The 19579-nt window shown below is 41.8% G+C and overlaps 1 protein-coding gene across 7 annotated transcripts in view; it reads left to right on the plus strand.

The window, feature by feature from the left end:
* The window catches only part of AMOTL1 (angiomotin like 1), a 144749-nt gene that overhangs the window by 63349 nt on the left and 61821 nt on the right, over positions 1-19579 (plus strand). For 4 of the 7 annotated variants that reach the window (XM_019037201.3, XM_019037199.3, XM_055356103.2 and 1 more), the window contains one exon: positions 4835-5759. In XM_019037201.3, the coding sequence (XP_018892746.3) occupies positions 4894-5759 (866 nt within the window). In that variant the 5' untranslated portion in view covers positions 4835-4893. Of the gene's footprint in view, positions 1-438; positions 589-4834; positions 5760-19579 lie in introns of all 7 variants that reach the window. The other 3 variants (XM_019037200.3, XM_019037197.3, XM_004051985.5) reach the window with 1 other exon arrangement.

The following is a 19579-nucleotide window of genomic DNA, read 5'->3' on the forward strand; positions in this document are numbered from 1 at the left end:
CTGTATCTTTTATGTATTTTGAAAGACAGCTGCTCTTCCTGTTTTGCTTTCCTTCAGTGGCCTCCCTGCTTCCCTCCTTTCTGTCCTCAACCTTGACCATTCAGAACTTTGTGACACATTCAGTCCCGCAGAGGACTTGACTTTCGCTGGTGCTGCTGCAACCCTTGGAACCGGGTTGTGTGAGAGCATTAGAGCATTCACGCCTTCACTCAGTGTGTCTTGAGGACTATTATGTTGACCTCACGGGTCATTTTGGTGGGTGGCTGGACTTGTGATAATTCTGAATAGTAACTTTGGAATTTTATGAATCAAAAAGACAGAGCTCCCTCTGCCAAGTTGAAACACTGTGGGATAATGCCTGGTGGGTTCTTGTGAGTCAAGCAGGAAGGAAGGAGGACTTGATGGGCACTCATATTCACTTCGCTTTCTTTCCCCCAGGGTCCCCTTCTGCTTGTTATAGCCCCAGTAGTCCTGTTCAGGTTCTAGAAGACTCCACCTACTTTTCCCCAGACTTTCAGCTCTATTCTGGGAGGCATGAAACATCTGCTTTGATGGTGGAGGCAACCAGTAGCATCAGGGAAAAAGTTGGTAAGTCCTTTTACCGGCACTTGTGTTGGAAAAGCAAAATGATCTTATGTTTCTCATCTTTAGCTGTTTTGCATAATTCAGATGTTTATTCTCTAATCTTGTTTTTTAAATCATCATATTGGATTATTGATTGTCTGTTCATAGATGCCTTATTTTTAATCATGTTTTGCTATGGTGTTAATAGACTGCTTTACTCTAATATGTGACTCTGTCTGAGAGCATCATACCTAAACATGTAGGAACTTCAGAATTATAACACTTATTTTCAGTTTTTCTCTGATTCCTAAATACTTTTTTCTCCCCTTTCTCAGAATCTCATTTCTTTTTTCCTTCTCTGCTTTTGTTTTTATCTCTTTTTGCAAATAATTTAGAAGTTAAAAGAAGTAATTCAGAACTATAGCAAGGAAGGAGTTGTCTCCTTTGTAAAAACTTCCTATCTCTTTTTGAGGGCTTTTGAGACTGGTTAAACTGTGAGGGAATCTTTAAACCACTTTAGGGAAGGATGTCATGGTTCTTGCTAAATGTGCTTATAACTCATCTCTCTCTTACTTCAGTGAAAGGGGAATTCAATAGTTCATGAGATCAAAAGATCTCATGCTTGTTGAGATCTATTCCTTTATTATTCATCCAAATACATCATTTTCCTTTGGAAATATATTTTGATTTGAAGTTGTATTCATTTTATTTTAAAATGTTTTAAAATTTTTTTATTTGAATGTGCTTGTTCCATTAAGTCTTTCAGATCAGTTACCCTGAGGGGAGGACTGTGTCCTCTTTACTCTCGTAACCCCAGCACCTGTCCCAATGCCTGAACTATAACACGTTTTCAGTAAATATGGTAGAGTGAAAGAGCAGACCAGTCCAACCCACATTGCTCTGTCTTTCCTTGGGTAGTTAATGGTTTATTACAAACATTTGGCAATTCATGTTGTGTAGCGTTTTAATAGTTTGTTTTTATTGTTTAAAATTTTTTTGCTGTTGAACTTTGGGTTTATATCTCAGTTACAGTATTGATTCTTTGATGGTAAGGGATAAATTTCAGTTTATTTCACATACGTTCCTATGAGGCAGATATGAAAGTTTCTCCATTTTTCAGAGGAGAGAGGTTCAGAGAAGCCACAGAGGTGAGATTTTGGGGGTAAGGGTGACAGGGAGAGCCTTATGATCAAAGTTGAGCTTCAGGAACCAGTGTGTAAACTCCCTTCATTTCCTCAACAATCATGTCCTGAACGCCTTCTGTGTATCGGGACAGGGTTCAAGGCACTGGGGAGGCAACACATAAATATAACAAACAGAACTCTCTGCTCCCTGGAGTTTGAATCTGGCAGAGGAAGACAGGTCATAATACAATATGGATTGAAAGGAGAAGGAGCCAGGTGCAAGAGATATTGAGAGGCCATTCAGGATGTCTAAATGGCTGGCAAGGAGAGTTGGAACCCGGAGTGTGGCTGAGGGCATGGAAGAATGGATTGGATGGGGGAGCTTGTTGGTGTAGAAACTAGGGCTTGGTTGTGATTTGTAACTGTTATAAATGTGAAATTTCTTAATGAAAATTAGGGGGCCATCACAGAGTTACAGTATTTTGCTATTGCAAGGACAGTAACAATGTCATCTGCTGTCACCTTTTTTCATATTTTAATACCAAAAAAGTAGGAGGGATGTGATCCTTGACAGTTCTTGCCCCAAAAAGGGCAGTTATGAACCTTCTAATGGCATATATCTATTTACATACACATATAGATGTATTAATATACATGTATGTATATATCTTGTATATAAGCATATCACACCACCTTTGTTTTTTTCTCATTTCACTGTAGACTGAGAAAAACGAGCGTGGCAGTTGATTAAATGTGGAGAGCAAAGGATAAAAAGGTCAAAAGTGAATATGACACTTCTATCTGGATGACTCATATTTGAGAATGCCATTTATAGGAAGAAAAGATGAACTTGGGGAAGAAAGATTGTTTTGGGAAAATGATGTGCCGTATGTACACATAAAACATAGAGCCATCATTACATGAATCTGTAAGAGTGAAGGCTGTCTAGAGATGATCTAGTTCAGCTCTCTCGGTTTACAGAGGAGGATATTGAGGCTCAGGGAGGGAAAGCGATTTGTTTAAGGTCATGCCAGTAGTTAGTGGTAGAATTTCTACTTTCATAATGCTATAATAATATCCTTAATGCACTACTTAATAGTCCTGTTGTGAAATGGGCTAAATTTTTTATTTCATGGAGCTCATGTAGGTATTCTTTTATTGGTTAAATATCTGAGCTCCTATGACATCCAGGCATTGGGCTTTGTTTTGCGGAGACCCAGATGAGAAGACATGATCTTTGCCTTTAAGGAGTTTAGACTCTTGTATAAATAAATAATTGCCATCTACTGTGAGAATTGCTGCAATGGAGATATATACAAATGGAGTGGGGACATTGGAGAAAAAGGCTCAGGCCTGCAGGGCTGCAGCAGGAAAGGTTTTACTCGGAAGGTAGTTTTGGAGCTATCACTTGTCCAATAATTTTCCCAAGAGATATGGTGAGATGTGTTTTTCTAGGCAGAGGGAAGGCAAGCAAAGGTCCAGAGGCTGGAGAGAGCTAGCATGTCTTGGAAACTATATGTACATAAGTATTGCTGGAGCTTAAACTCCAAAGGATTGCCAGTGGGAGTTGGGAGCAGCATGAAATGTTGTTGGATAGGTAGGTAGTACCTGCTACACCATATGATAGAATGTCAGTTTCATCCTGTAATTGATTATTGAGGAATTTTGGTGCAGAGGAGTGACATGATTAGATTTCTCTATTGGAACAATCTTTCAAGGTAGTGTGCCAGATAGATTGGAGTCAGAGGGGTGGGTTTGGAAGTGGGAATAAGATGAGTGTCAGGGAAATAGATAAGGAGGCTGTTGAAATGACCTGGGTATGTGTTGCTGAGAGCTTGTAATGTGGAATGAACACAGATTTGGTGTCATATCCCAGTTCTGCCTCTTCCCGCCTGGGGGCCTTGGCAATTTACCTTCTGTGAACATCTCTCCTCATCTGTAAGTTGAGGGAATTACTATCTACCTCTTAGTGTTATATGTGGAATGAATGAAATAACAGATGGAGAGAATTTAGTACAATACCTGGCACATCATATACATGTTTAAAGTAGTTCTTATGCTTGTATTGAAGTTATTAATGATGAACTTGGAGATTGGCACGGGAATAAGAAAGAGGGTTGGCAGAGATGTTGAGAAGGTTGAATTGACAGGCAGTGACTGTCTGGATGTTGGGGTTAAGGGAGAGGAAGGAATTTTGGAAAACCTTCAGTTTTCTGGCTTGACAGAAAGTAGATGAGGCAGGGAATACAGGGGTTGGGATGGGTGGTTAAGCATTTTGGGCGGGGAAGACATGTTGAGTTAGAAGGACTCAGGGCCATCGTCTGGCAGTTGTAGATGTATGGGTCATGAGTCAGTAGTTGATGACGAGGGGTAGGTGTGGTGTCACTGGGAGACACATAAAGGTGGAAGAGCACTCAGGACAGAGCTGTAGGAAACACCAGAATTTAAGGGACAGGTGGAGAGAAGGGAGCCAGAGATGGTGCATAAAGAGAGGCAGGAGCCAGGACCAAGAGGAGGGGTGACCTGGAGGCCGAATTAGGAGAGCATTGCAGGAAGAAGGTAACCAACCATGTCAAATGCTTCAGAAAAGTTAGGTGTGTAATATGAGGGCTGGAAAATTCTCACTGGATTTGCTTACTGGTCAGAGCAGTGGGGAGGTTAGTGGATGAAGCATTGGGGAAGGGGAGACAGCAAGTGTAGGGTACTTACCAAAGACAACTAGAAGAGAAGGAAAAGTGAGATACAGGGTGGTAGTTAGAGGTATATGGGAGGGCCAAGAAAAGGTGGTTTCTTTTGGTTTGATTTTGGTTTTCTCTTGTATTTTTTTTTTAAATGTGAAAGACTTGGGTATATTTATGTGATGAAGAGAAAGGACCAGTGGGGGAGATTAGAGAAAAGGGAGGGGTTGAAGGATGGAACAATGTTTAAGAGGAAGCAGAGGAGAGGGAGTGCAGAATAGTAGACTCGCTTTGAATTGGAGAAGAAAATTCCATGAGACATTGCCAGGTAAATGGAGGTGATGATGCATTTGAAATCTTATTTTTAAATGTTGCTGTAGTTAGAATGTTAATTATGTACCACATAGTCACAGACATATATCTCCTGTGGAGCTGCCTGATATCTTTTTTCCTATGTTTATCTTTTAGTTGAAGATCCTCTTTGTAACTTCCGCTCCCCAAACTTCCTGAGGATCTCAGAGGTGGAAATGAGAGGTTCCGAGGATGCGGCAGCTGGAACAGTATTGCAGCGGCTGATCCAGGAACAACTGCGGTATGGCACCCCAACCGAGAACATGAACTTGCTGGCCATTCAGCATCAGGCCACAGGGAGTGCAGGACCAGCCCATCCTACAAACAACTTTTCTTCCACGGAAAACCTCACTCAAGAAGACCCACAAATGGTCTACCAGTCAGCACGCCAAGAACCGCAGGGTCAAGAACACCAGGTGGACAATACGGTGATGGAGAAACAGGTCCGGTCCACGCAGCCTCAGCAGAACAACGAGGAACTGCCCACTTACGAGGAGGCCAAAGCACAGTCGCAGTTTTTCAGGGGGCAGCAGCAGCAGCAGCAACAGCAGCAGGGGGCGGTGGGTCATGGTTACTATATGGCAGGGGGCACCAGTCAGAAGTCCCGAACTGAGGGGAGGCCCACTGTGAACCGTGCCAACAGTGGACAGGCGCATAAGGACGAGGCGCTGAAGGAACTGAAGCAGGGCCACGTCCGCTCGCTCAGCGAGAGAATCATGCAGCTGTCCCTGGAGAGGAATGGGGCCAAGCAACACCTTCCCGGCTCGGGGAATGGAAAGGGCTTCAAAGCGGGAGGGGGGCCCTCCCCTGCCCAGCCTGCAGGTAAAGTGCTGGACCCTCGGGGTCCTCCACCTGAGTACCCCTTCAAGACCAAGCAAATGATGTCCCCAGTCAGCAAGACCCAGGAGCACGGACTTTTTTATGGTGACCAGCACCCCGGGATGCTCCACGAGATGGTCAAGCCCTACCCTGCTCCTCAGCCTGTGAGAACAGATGTGGCCGTCCTGCGGTACCAGCCACCCCCTGAGTATGGGGTAACGAGGTGATTATCAACTGCAGATGTTTCGTGCGGCTTTTCAAAATTCAATAGTCATGTTATTAGCATTTATTATTTTCAGAGCAGATTAGGTTTTTGTCATCAGGCTTTTTTCCTTGTGCATGATATTTAATAAACCACTTTGTGGCCAGAATATATAGGGTGAAATAGAGTAGAGGGCAACTGAGGGATTTTCTCCAAACATAGCAGCAGGCAGTTGGGGATTTATGAGTTTAGGGGAGGGACCTCACTTGTTAGCTGTCCTTGGGAGCCCTGCCTAGTGGCCTGGCAAAGTAGCAATTTTCCAATGGCTTTGTGGAGACCGTCCAAACTCCTGGAACATATTATTACCAGACAGTTTTATAGTCTTTTTTCATTGTAGATTTTAAAGGAAAATGTAGTCTGAATGCTAGAATGGAGGAGTTAAAGGGACTGTAGAAATCACATAGTCCCATCCCTCACTCAACAGATGAGAAACTAAAGCCTGGAGAGATTAATGAATTTCATAGACACAACTCTGAGGCAGCTGGGGGCTACACTCAAGTATCCTGACTGCCAAAATCTATTCACTCCCTTGCCCTAATTCTTCCTACAGCCTTCACTTGTATTTTTCCAGTTGATTGGTGGATTCAGCAGCACCTACTGAGTGTATGCTGTACTCTGCAGCCCTGTTCCTGGTTCAGAGATGGGGTCCCTGCCCTTCAGGACCCTGTAGCATTGTCTTGGAGGAAACCAGCATCTGAACAGATCATTGCCATTCAATGTGCTGTTCTAGGAGAGAAATGTGCCGAGGATGCTAGGATAGTATAACTCACAACTGGAGGGGCTGGAGAGAGCTTCCCAGAGGAGGTGACATTTGAGTTGGAGCTTGAAGGATAAATCAGAGTTGTAGGGTAGAGATGAAGTAGCAGTATGTGCTGTGTGAGGGAGTGCCGTGTCTTCAGACAAAGAGGTCATGAGGATTTTTGTCTGGAATGAGTGGCAATAATGCAGAGCACTGGTGGGCAAGGGTGTGGTAAGAAGTGACAGGAGATACGTTTGGACAGGGAAGTTGGGACCCGTTTGGTTGAGGTATGTTTGGACAGGGAAGTTGGTGATGATGGTCTCTGGGTGTTGTATTAAGGAGTTTAGAATTTATCCATAAGCAATCGGGAAAAGCGGTATTCTTAGGTAGGGATGGTAAGTGGATGTCTAACAGCTGATTTTGGTGGCAGTGCATGAATTAGAGGAAAGGGAGACCGACGCCACAAGGAGCTCCAGGGATGCTTTCAGTAGTCCAGATCAGAATTGGTGAGGGTGGCCAAAGCTTGGGCAGGGAGAATAGAGGAGCATTATGTGCTAAGAGAGGTAGGGAAATAGAATTGACAGGGTTTAGGGATTGGTTAGATACAGAAATTCTGGAATAGGGAAGATGGAAATAAGGGAATTACAAATCAAGCTCTCAGGAGAGAAATTGGGTCTGAAGATCACACTTTGGGAGTCAGAAATGTTTAGATGTTGCTGACATTGAAGGAGGGGCAGGGAACATGAACAGAAAAGACATGTGGCCACTGCCTATTATTGGATGTGTCATTTTCATGAAGGGCTTTATTTATCTGTTTCTAAGTTGAAAAAGCCAGGGTTTTCCCAAGCGACCTCAGTGGCTATGTGCAGGACATACCTTGGCTGTACATCTTCTGAAAAAGGAGAGGCTGGAGGTTGGCAGAGGGAGAGTGGCCTGATCTGCCACTGGCTTCCCAGCACTGACACATTTCCCCACATTAGGCTGAGAATGCCAGCTCGGAAGCAGCATAACCAACTGTGAGATCTTGGCCAGGCAGGAGAACGCATTCTCCCTAAGTGGGCATAACCCGACTCCTCCCAGGAATCCAAGATGGGATCCAGGAGGCTCTTCTTCCCCCTTTATAGCTCCTTGATCAAATCCCTGGTATTTGCATCACAGTGATTTACCACAGTTGTTTAAAATAAGCCATGATGTTATTCCACCATCATACCAGAGTTTGGCTTATTATATTTCACCCTTTACCCCGATAATTTAACTCAGCCTCTAGAGCTTGATAGAGGGGAAACTATCCTGAAATGAAATCCCCTTCCTCTTCTTTGCTTTACTATTTGTAAAGTAATATATACATACCGTGTAATGCATACAGTGGATCACTTTGCCTTTTGTCATTTGGTAATAGGTGTGATGTGAGGTGGGAGAAATGGTCAGGGGAGGAGGGGAACACTTTTGGAGGTCATTTTTCTCAAAGTTATGACGTTAGAAAGAAGAAGAAATGTGTGAGGGATTTGAGCTGACTGCCAGGCTTGGCAGCTGGTTAATATGACGCATCAAATGTCTCAGGAGACGTAACAGACAGGCCATTGAGGCTGGGCCCCAGAGCCACAAGGCCCCTTTGTGAACAGGGCCATGGCTAGCCAGCATGGCTCCAGTGGTGCAGCCCTTGGCTGACTGGGTAAACAATGTTGCATCCACACCAGCCCTGCTTCAGACACATTTAACGTGGCCTGAACTCCAAGGATTGGACCTGAAACTCAGCAGTGTGTCATGTTCAACTTGCCTGTGACCCAGAAGACAAGTAGGGCCCCTTTCATTTCACTGACACATTATCTAGTGCTTAAAGGGTTATCTGTTTGTCATTGATCGTGATGGTTTAGGAAGCTGCAGGCCGTTGTGTACATATGTACAACCACATAGACTCTTGGACTAGAAAGAGACGCCTCTGATGGAGATCATGGAGTCCATCTCCCTGGCTGGTGCTGCAAACGTGGGCTCAGTATGTAATGAGTATTCAGTAGTTTTGTCCAACCCATTACATTGTTGAGCCTTCACTCCTTTTTGCCTAGAGGTAGAAAGCTCCAAAGAGACAAGTGATAGAACTTATGAGAAGAATAAGAATTTGAGTTTTTTGTGATCACTCTTGACTCACCATAGCTTACAAATTCTCTCACCTGCTCTGATGCCCTAAAGATGGAGATGTCTGGTAGGTGATTGTAAGGCCCTTTAGGCTCCTTTCCTGGGAACCCTCTGGGAGATGAGGCCTTGACCTCGTTGACTTGACCCACCTTGGCCCATGTGGGTGAGCTACTGTGGCTGGTGGGGATGGGAGTGCTAAGGCAGCAGGGGCCTGCAGGGAACATGTGTTGGCTAGGGATGAAGGCTCTGGTTTTCCTCTTGTTCTACTATACTTTTTCCTCAACCTGAATGTGTAAATGGATAAGAATGAGGACAAGATGGGAATTAAACAGGTTGTTACTGTGGAGAATTGTGACCACTCCCAACCCCCCAAGCAAAGGCAAGCATTTGGATATTACTTATGACTCTTTGTGGAAACAGACCACTTCTAGAAGTAGTGACTTGGCTTATGCAATCTGCACTGTTAATGGAAATGAATGCATGAATGAATACCAAGGGATGATCTGATTTTTATCAAAGCAGTTTGGAGTATATTAGTCAACATGCATATTTGTTTTCCAAAGAAATACATATTTCAAAACATTTGGGAACTAAAGATGCTAAAAAAATTACTTAAAATATCCTACTTTCCTAATACACCCACTATCATTTTTCCTGTACAAATTAATTTTTTCACATTATAATGATAAATTATATTGTTTAGTATCCTCGCTTTTGAAAGATAGCATTGTATCACAAGCTTTTTTCCACAATCCTTTATTTTTTCAAAACCAACATTTTTATTGCTATATAATATTTCATAAAGTATACCATTTACACCATTTTCTCCATGATAGAGCGAACATCATCATGCATATCAAATTATCTATGTTTTGGCTTCCTTAGGAATCATTATTTAGAAATGAAATTATTGGGTAAATTATAATAAACATTTAAAAGCTTCTGATGCCAGAAAACCTTGTAAAAATATTACGGTGCCTGTTTTACTGCACTTTGACCAACGTTAGTTATTACATCATTATAATTGCAAAATCTTTGCTAATTTAATAGGCAAATAATGTTTTGTTGTTGTTGTCTTGAGATGCCTGTCGCTCAGGCTGGAGTGCAGCAGTGCAGTCACAGCTCACTGCAACCTCTACCTCCCAAGCTCAAGTGATCCTCCCGTCATAGTCTCCCCAGTAGCTGCGATTACAGGCATGTGCCACCGTGCCCAACTATTTTTGTAATTCTTTTTTGGTAGAGTTGGGGTTTTACTATGTTGGCAAGGCTGGTCTTGAACTCCTGGGCTCAAGCAATCTACTCACCTTGGCCTCCCAAAGTGTTAAGATTACAGGTGAACACTGTACCCTGCCTGCAAATGGTCTTAACTTACTATTTGAATTTGTTATAACTGGCTAGGTTAATTTTGTGGGGAGGGGAGTATGTTTTGCTATTTAGACTTAGTTGATCTCAAAAATAGGCTTTTTGTGTTTCTTGTTCCTAAGACTTATATATTATAATGGACTCAGCATAAACTAAAATCTGTTTTATCTAACACTTGCTCTCATTGTCCATTTTCTAGAACTCCGTCTTCACCCTTAGCAGGTGAGAATGGAGTAGTTGTGGTGGTGGTAGTCATAGCAGGAGGGTGAAACCTTCACTGAATGCTGACTGTGTGCCAGGCACTTTGTGTGGGTTACTTATCTTCCTTAATCTTTACAACTCTAAAGTGTGGGTACTATTATTATCACAATTTTTACATACAATAAAAACTTAGGCTTAGAGAGGGAGGTTAACTAACTTGATCACAGCCAGCAGCTTGGAAGTGCAGGAGCCAGGTGCAGACCTGGAATGCTTTGCTGCACACTGCGTCTCCCACGAGTGTAAACACTTGGCCACTGTACTTTGCAGTGGAGCCACAGATTTAAGCTTTCACTTGGGGTCACTAAATCTGGTGAATTTCTAATCAGATTTATAGAATATATCACATGTGATGTCCAGCCTGTGCTCTGCCCACCTTCTGTTTTTTTCAACAGGACCAGAATTCTGGTGAAGTATTCTAGACTCTAGGAAGAAAGCTGTCTGGATACCTCTTTTTCTTCAGATATCTGGGAAGGCTGTCACAGACCAGACTTAATGGGGCTGACAGCTCTGGGTGTGGGCTTTTGTCTGTCTTTTGGTTTGCTTTCATTTGGAGGTGCTTTCATTCCTAGGGTGAGGGTTGTGGGTTTTCTTTAGACATTTTTATTAGAATGTTTCCATTATGGAAGATGATAAATACTAACTTAAGACTAATTTGTATGTTTTAGGCAGTATCCATTTGGAAAAAGACTAAGAATGACTCCTGTCAATGAAAAGAACACTTAAGGCTCTGTTTCCACTCTCTCAGCCTGTGCATTGCCTTTTTGGCCTTTATCTTGGCTCAATCTTGTCTGTTCAGCATAGGGGATTTGATTTACTAGCTTCTTGGAAGTGGAGAGAAGAGTGGTAACTGTTTATTAATATTTTGTTCATCTATGAGTACATTAATTTGATTTTTTGGTATGTAGATAGATATTTTATAAAAGCATGACATGGTAGTGTTTGGCCCAGCCCTCCCATCCTAGGTTGATGAAAATATAAGATGATGTCAAAGCCAGAGGAGCTGTGGATTCCTGTCGTAGAGCAGACTTCTTTCCTTGTCCCAGGACAGCCATCACCACCACCTTCTTTCTCATCAGGGCAGGGGGCTTGCAGTGTCATACATTAAGTGAGGGAACCTGTGGTATGACCTATTCCCCAAATCACTATTTTCCTTTAAAAAAATGCATTATGCATTTTCCCCCAGAAAACCTGATTTCTTTTCATTGAGGATAAAGTCAGAGGCACTGACATTCTCTGGGTACATGCCCACTGACAGTGCAGGGAGGAGGGACAAGTAAAGTGGGGGCAGCCCAAGAGTACATTTGGCAAATTAAAGATAACGCCTGTCCTCAGGGAACCCTGTCAGCCCAGCAGTGCAGCAAGTCCAGTCTAAACATGAACAAGCATGAAGATATTTGCTAAATCACAGGCCTTACTCCTAGTGGGCTCTGTGTTTGGAATGTGCCATATTACAAGAAAGAAGGTTTGATGGTCCTGTCTTACTTTGTGTTGGACATGGCTGGAGGAGGGAGGAGAATCTTGGGAGTAAGTATGTGTTTCCAAAATGGGGAATTATTATTTGCAGTTTATGCAATCATGAAAATGAATTGCTTTGTGGAATGAAAAGGTAAGCCAGACCCATGGCTGTTGAATTAAAAATGATGCATTGCCCTTAACGAAAATGAGGCCATGGAGCCTTATTTAAATTCCACCAGCTAAACATGTGTTTTGAATACCAGCATGGGAACTCAGGAGTTTCTCCGGTATTTAGGCCGAATTATGGCTGGATGAAGGAAATAAAATGCCCTGTGTGTCCTGACAAACGGCTCTGCAGCATGGGTATTTCAAGAAGCTAGGGTCAAGTTCAGGTTACTTTCTCAGGAACCCTAACAATTCCAGCTGTAATGTATTAAATGAGTGACTTCTCTAAACAGGAGGGTTATCTGTAGCCACCCTGGATAGCAATGATTTTGATCTTAGTTTACCCAAGAGTAGAGTCTTCATTTGAACAGTTATGAGATTTAAGGTGTCTACATGACCAAAGGGGTCCAGGCGGGGAGTTCCATGAGTTTGGAAAAAAAATTTCAGGGGGTTTGGGTTCTGGCTCTTCCTTCCGGTAGCAAATTGCATAAGTTCTCAGAGCCTCAGTTTCCTTATCTGTGAAATGTTACAGCTGATTTTTCTTCCCTAAAACTATTAGGTTGGTGCAAAAGTAATTGTGGTTTTTGCCATAATAACTGATTTTCTTCATTCGATAAATAAAACATATTCATTGCACAAAATTTAGAAATACAGATAACTCCCTTTCCGCCCCCCAAAAGAAGGAAAATAGAAATTGCCTCAGTCTTATTATCCAGAGATACCATTGTTAAACCCTCTGTTCACTATGTTGCTTCAAGGACTAGAAAATTATAAGAAAATACTGTAAGTTGCAAAGCTCTATATAAATAAGAGGTATTTTTATTGAGTCAACTGAATTCAAATTCGAACCTCTTCACAGCCAAGAAGCTCTATATTATTTAACCTCATTTTAAATTTCATTTTGTTTACATTTTTTCTGAATATTAAAATAACAATGCTGATTTTTTGGTTTATCCATGTTTTCTAATTTTTCTATAATGTACATGTATTATTTAGATAATAAAATTTTTTAAGTAGCCATACATGTTCATTGTAGAAAATGTGTAAAGAACAGAAAAGTATCAAGAGTAGAAGAAAAATCCATAGTCCCATCACTTGCAGTAATAGCTCCTTCCAGTCTTTTTTCCTTTTGTAATAGTTCCTTCCAGTCTTTTTTCTCTGCATTATTTTTTACAAAGGCAAAAGCCTAATATATATTATATCTTGAGAAATTTGTTAATATTGATAAACTGAGAAATGTTTTGATTTTAATTTCTCTATTAATTTTCCATAGGAAAATGTGTATTTAGCCCCCTGCATTTTCTCCTTATGAATTACTTCACTACATCCTTTTTCAATTTACCCATTGATTTTTTCTTTTCCTGTCATGTTTTGCAAAATTTTTGTCAAACAAGCCATTTTTTATTACATATTAGCCTAATAGCCTAATTATAAAGGAACATAGAGTTTAATATATTGAGTGTGGCTTGCTGATCACCATTCACGCTTGAGAATCTGGGGACCCCAGAGTGGGAACAGCTAGTCTGTTGCATGACTTGCTCTGATGCTCACTGAAATCTGGAACTGGCTCTCCAGAACCAGGCCTTCTAGGGTACATGCACAATGGTCTAGAGCAGCTCTCACTGTTCAATAGAAATGTAACATAAGCCACATATCTCATTAAACATTTTCTAGCAGTGACATCTTAAGAAGTTTGAAAGAGACAAATTAATTTTAAAGCATAGTTTAGTTAACTCATTTAGAAACATTAAAAAAATTTAGTTAACCCATTATATCCAAAATATTGTCATTTTAACAGGTAATCAATATTAAAAACTCTCAGTGAGGTATTTTCCTTTTCTACCAAGTCTCTAAATTCTTTTTTTCTTTCTTTTTTTTTTTCTTTTTTTGAGATGGAGTCTCACTTTGTTGCCCAAGCTGGAGTGCAGTGGCTCGATCTCAGCTCACTGCAACCTCCGCCTCCCGGGTTCAAGTGATTCTCCTACCTCAGCCTCCCAAGTAGCTGGGACTACAGGTGTGTGCCACCACACCTGGCTATTTTTTGTATTTTTAGTAGAGATGGAGTTTTACCATGTTGGCCAGGCTGGTCTCGAACTCCTGACCTCAAGTGATCCACCCACCTCGGCCTCCCAAAGTGTTGGGATTACAGGCATGAGCCACTGCGCCTGGCCGTAAGTCTTCAAGTTCTGATGTCTGTTTTACCCTTAGAGTACATCTCAGTTCAGACTAGCCACGTTTCAAGTGCCCAATAGCCTAGTGGCTAGTGGCCACTGTCTGGACAGTGTAGGACTAGAAGGAATGTGAATCTGTGTCTGAGAGCGTGTGCTGACATGCACCGACATCAGTCCAGAACCATGCTCTGGTTGTTCATGGCATTGCATTCCGTGGTGCTGGATCATGCCGTGATTCCTCACACGGGCTGTAGGGACAGGGACTGTGATTCTTAGCTCATGGTCTCCGAAGAGGAAGGGCAATCCAAGGGTGGTGCTTCTTGCCTTTCTTCTATCATCCATTAGCAGTGTGTGATGATAACAGAGGCTAACCATTCATAACTTTATAGCCCTCATGCCAAATTTTTACATCTAGCAGAGATAAATATTAAGCCACTTTACAATGAATCTAAACAATAATGTATGTTGACAATTCTGAAGCCGTTTCTAATTACATTTCACGAATACTTTTAAAACTAGCTTATTTATTAAAAATTTACTTAAGTCACATAAACTTGAAAAAGCATTTGGCTCAAAGTCTGTTTTTTTCTGATAAAGTGTTTGATTTAAGCACTTTTTCCTTTAAGCCAATTAATTAGAGCTTTTATGTATTTTTAGTAGTGAAACATATACATGACACAAATACATAGACGTACTAGACACATAGATAGAAATAGATCTTATAGATTCATAACACCTCTTTTTTTCCTCCTATTTTAGACTTCCAATTTCTTGATAACCTGTTTTATTACTCCAGGCAGATGTCAGCTACATAGCCCTAAATTTGCACATTAAAGGGCCAACTCTTGTGAAAAATCAGATAGTGAAATTTATATCTCAAGGTACAGAGAGTAAGAGTTTGGTGGTACTACAGGGAGATTAAAAATGGATGCCAAGTCAAACATAAAATTACAGAAATCTATCATAGAATTGTATAAGGAAACCAATTTTATTTAGATAGGTAGTTCTAAATTTAGTCTCTGTCTTTTAACTGGATCTGTGAACTCTGGGCAGAGCCCACGCTGAATCCTGGGTCTCCAAAAAGAGAACTAGTACGGGGCTAGACCACGTGACGCTTTCATAGTGCACTTTTTTTCAAACAAAGACATTTCTCTAAGTGTCTAAACTACTCTCTTTCTTACTTTGAACACCCCAGAGTAATCTCTGCTACAATAACTATTTTAGTCCAAAAAAAAAAAAAAAAGAAAAGAAAAGAAATGAGGTATGAGGTAATACACTACTAAAGCAAGCAGTTTAAGATCTGAGACAAACTTATCTGTTTACACTCTTGGGGTTCCATAAGGAAAAACAGAGGTTTCTCCCCAAAAAGGAGTCTGGTGCCTTCTTTGTTTTCTTTAAGGAATCCTGGGCTATTAGAAACTATTTCAGGTCCCTTATGCAGCAGAGTGTGGCAAGAGAAAGGAGAGAGAGCAGAAGTAAATGGAGAAAACAGAATTCAGTCAACTGAGAAGAGAAAAAAACTTTTTCTCAAAAAAAAAAGAAAGATCCTAGGAGAGAAAAAAAAATAAAAGCCACACACACACACACACACACACACACACACACATGCATACACACACATATCTTGGATATTAGCTTTTAATTGACTGCTAACCATTGAGCTACTTAAGAAAAAAAAATTTTTAAGTCTCATTACCATATTTTAGCTAAAACAAATTGCTGATATTTCAAAACTAATACAAATGTCAAACCAGAAAGAGCCTGATTTAGGAACCAATCCCAGGCTATCGTGGTGACAAAAAATTGGGGGCAGAACCTTAGCTACCTTTAGCTACTGAACTGCAGCGTGGGGCAACAGCCTTTGCTACTTCAGTTTGGCTTGGCTTGTTATATAAATAAAGGTGCCCTTGTTATGTAAATAAAGCCCCTCAAGTGGTCAAAATCAAAAATCTTTCAGGCCTGCTGAAAGTGCTGTAATCCTAGCACTTTGGGAGGCCGCGGCAGGTGGAATGGCTGAGGTCAGGGGTTCGAGACCACCCTGGCTAACATGGTGAAACCCCGTCTCTACTAAAAATACAAAAAATTAGCTGGGTGTGGTGGTGCACGCCTGTAGTCCCAGCCGCTTGGGAGGCTGAGGCAGGAGAATCCCTTGAACCCAAGAGGTGGAGGTTGCAGTAAGTCAAGATTAATGCCACTGCACTCCAGCCTGGGAGAAAGAGCAAGACTCTGCCTCCGAGAAAAAAAAAAATTCTTTTTTTTACCTTTTGCTGGCTGTCATTTTCCTTTTCCCATTTTTTTTTTCAGTTGTGGGAATTTAGCCAATTCAGAGGCCTTGTTCCCCATAATTTGAAACTTTCCCTTGGATTTGATCAAGTCAGATAGAGCTGGTCAAACCCAATAGGAAACAGATGGAAACAACAACAGAAACAAACAAGCAACAACAACAACAAAACAGTTACGCAAAACAAACAATCTCACAATTTATACAATTACTGAGCACTTTAAAGTTAAGGAGAAATTAAGACCAGCTGGTTGTTAAGTTTAGCCAAGACAAAACCCCAGTTCAGCTACTTACCTAGGAGTGGGGCTCAGGCTAATGACTGCTCTCTACCATCCTATAAACAGGAAAAAAACTCTAACTTGCCTTTCCTGTTGGAAGCAAGCTAAAACTCCAGAAAGGAGTTACCTGCACTCCATCATGCAGAAAAACTTGCCTTCCTTGTTGGAAGAAAGCAAAACTCCAGAAAAGGAGCTGTACAGCAAAATAAACTTTAGATCTCGATCACATCTGGGGAGATCAGGGATTCTCCGGAGGGGAAGTTGCCAGGCCTCAGCAAATTGTCCTATTGATCCGAGCCATAAAGGTATCTTAAGCTGCTACGAAGCACCCATAGATTTGTCAAAGTACAGGGGAACCACCACTCAGAATACCTTCAGGTTTCCAGTTTGTGAACCCCAAAGTATCTGAGACAGATCTCAGGAAGTTTATTTTGTCAAGTTTAAGAATGCACCCATGACACAGCCAATGAATGTAAGATGTATATTGGTTTGGTTCAGAAGGGCAGGACAACTTGAAGTGGGGTAGGGGGCTTCCACATTATAGGTAGATAAGAAACAATCTGTTGCATTATTTAGAGTCTCTGATTAGCTTTCAACTGAATACACAATTTACATGTGAGAGGAGGGTAAAAGAATAGTCGCTTATGCCTTAGTCTTGCTTAGTGAAACAGTAGGGCAGAGGAAGCAATCACATGCATTTCTCAGGTAAGCAGAGGGATGATTTTGAGTTGTGTCTGTCCTTTGTCCATAAGGAATTTCCTTGCGGGCAAATTGTGAGGAAAGTATATAGTTTTTTGTTTTGTTTTGGTTTGTTTTGTCTTTGTAGCTATCTTATTTAAGAATAAAATAGGAGGCGGGTTTGCCTGATACAGCTTCCAGCTCGACTTTTCCCTTTGGCTTAGTGATTTTGGGGTCCCAAGATTTATTTGCCATTCACAAAAGCAAACAAAGTCTTAATGTGTAGTTCTCCAACCACAGCTGTGTCTCTTCTGCAAAGACTTGGGAAACTCATTTTTCTGTTGATCTCAACCACTGGGTCGCAATCTGGGAACTGCAGGTTAGATACTAAGCATTAGCATGAAATCCCAAATCATCCACATTCCGTATCAAAGGGCTGAGTCAGTCCTCTGAAGAGCCAGCTGCTTCTAATCAGTAACAGTGACATGTGCAACCTTCCATAACTTGTAGCCATCCATAGCAAAAGCTCTCAGAGCTACCCCCATTCTCCCCAGGAGGTCACCTAGCCTTATATTTTCCTTTTAAGTATGTTTGCTGAAATGTTTGTGAGCCTGTCAGCCTCTGTAGCTCTCATTTTGTAAGTATTTCTCATAGCCAGGTTTCCTCTGAATGCCAACTCCTAACAGCTGAATGTCAGACTCTAGAAGACAATTTGACAAGGATCACTTCAGCCCTCCCTACATGGATACACAGACCTTCATAGAGATGGTCTCAGAATAAGTCCAACAGATCCTAACAGAATAATTAGCCTCAGGCCTTGCTTGGTAACTGAACTCAAGACACTCCATCTGGGCTCAGGATGTATTTCCCAGCTGGATTTCCTTAGGCCTTCAATTTAGCAGCCCTCCCATTTCATGTTGAAATAACTGGGATCAACGTTCCCTAGGCAAGGTGAAGAACTGGAGAGCTCAATGCAATTCTTTATTCCATAAGTGACTTCACCTTGCAACCATCCGCAGTTTTCAGAAAGGAATGTTATCAGTGGGCACACCTAAACCATCCCTCCCCTCTCTCGCTACACACCCACTGCATAACCTGCCATCTCTTTAGACACAAAGCATTTCTGCATCTTGGTGAATTTGTGCCCCTTCCACACTGAAGTACGTGTGAATATACATGTCATCCCATGTGTACAAGGAAGTCCAACTCCACCACAAGAGTGAAATTCACAATGCCCTGCTTTCACCCCAGGTCACAGGAGCTTCGATCAGGAATGGACCCAAAACACTACACATCTGTCACTGAGCCAGTGCTTCCTGCAGGCTGGCTAAATCCTACAATAATACATTTTTCAGGGAAAAGAGGTTCTCTTGGTAAGAGCCAAAATGCCACAAATTACACCACTGCTTTTGAATGAAAGGGCAGAAACCCATTCCCACCTCCTGAGTATTCCCTTTCACACTTCACTTAATGTGAAGAGGAAACGCAGCTGTCTCCTACAGGCTGAGGGGCACAGATGAGTCTACAACTCCCTCCCCTCCTACTCAGGTAGCTTCGGGTGGGGCTTCTATCTTTTAACATTTATTTAACTCTGGGATTTGGAAGTCACTTATGGTCAATGGGAGCTTATCTTCTCCATCATCTTTTTATGTCAGGTAGCAATTACAAGGAAAACCAAGGAGAGAGGCTGAAATCAGGTGATAGTGCTTTCTTGATGCCAGCATACGTCATCAGTGATGGTGACTAGTTACCTGAATGACAGTGCAGAAAAGGCAGGTTTGCCAAGCTTAAGGGACAGAAAAGAATGGGCTTTTTCAAAATGGGAAGTTTTCTATCAAACAGAGAGCACTGGCCTCACAAATAACTCAGTTACGCATTCATGCTAATAAATACCACATTACGATGGACAATGTGCAGGCAGGAGAGAAACTTCTATTCCTTGGCTCCACTGCTCAGCCAGCTGGGGTGAGTGAGCTCAAAGGTCTGTACGAGCAGATCTGAGCTTAGTGTAAACGAGGGAGAAGGAGTGTCAGAAGGGAACAGGACAATTTCACAGAAAATCATACCAGTGCTATGAAACAGCCTATCCTTGGCTTGCAGAGATAATGTTATTGATGGGCCCCTATTACGATAAACACATGCAAGTAATGGGGACACAAAGAAAAGGGGAAAAGAGAGGATGGGAGCCCACACTTATTGATAAACTACTTGTGACTAGAACTCCATGTTCTAATTGTCTATTTGTGAGCCTGTTTCCC

Source organism: Gorilla gorilla, chromosome 9 (genome assembly GCF_029281585.2).
Source record: "Gorilla gorilla gorilla isolate KB3781 chromosome 9, NHGRI_mGorGor1-v2.1_pri, whole genome shotgun sequence".
NCBI classification, from domain to species: Eukaryota; Metazoa; Chordata; class Mammalia; order Primates; family Hominidae; genus Gorilla; species Gorilla gorilla.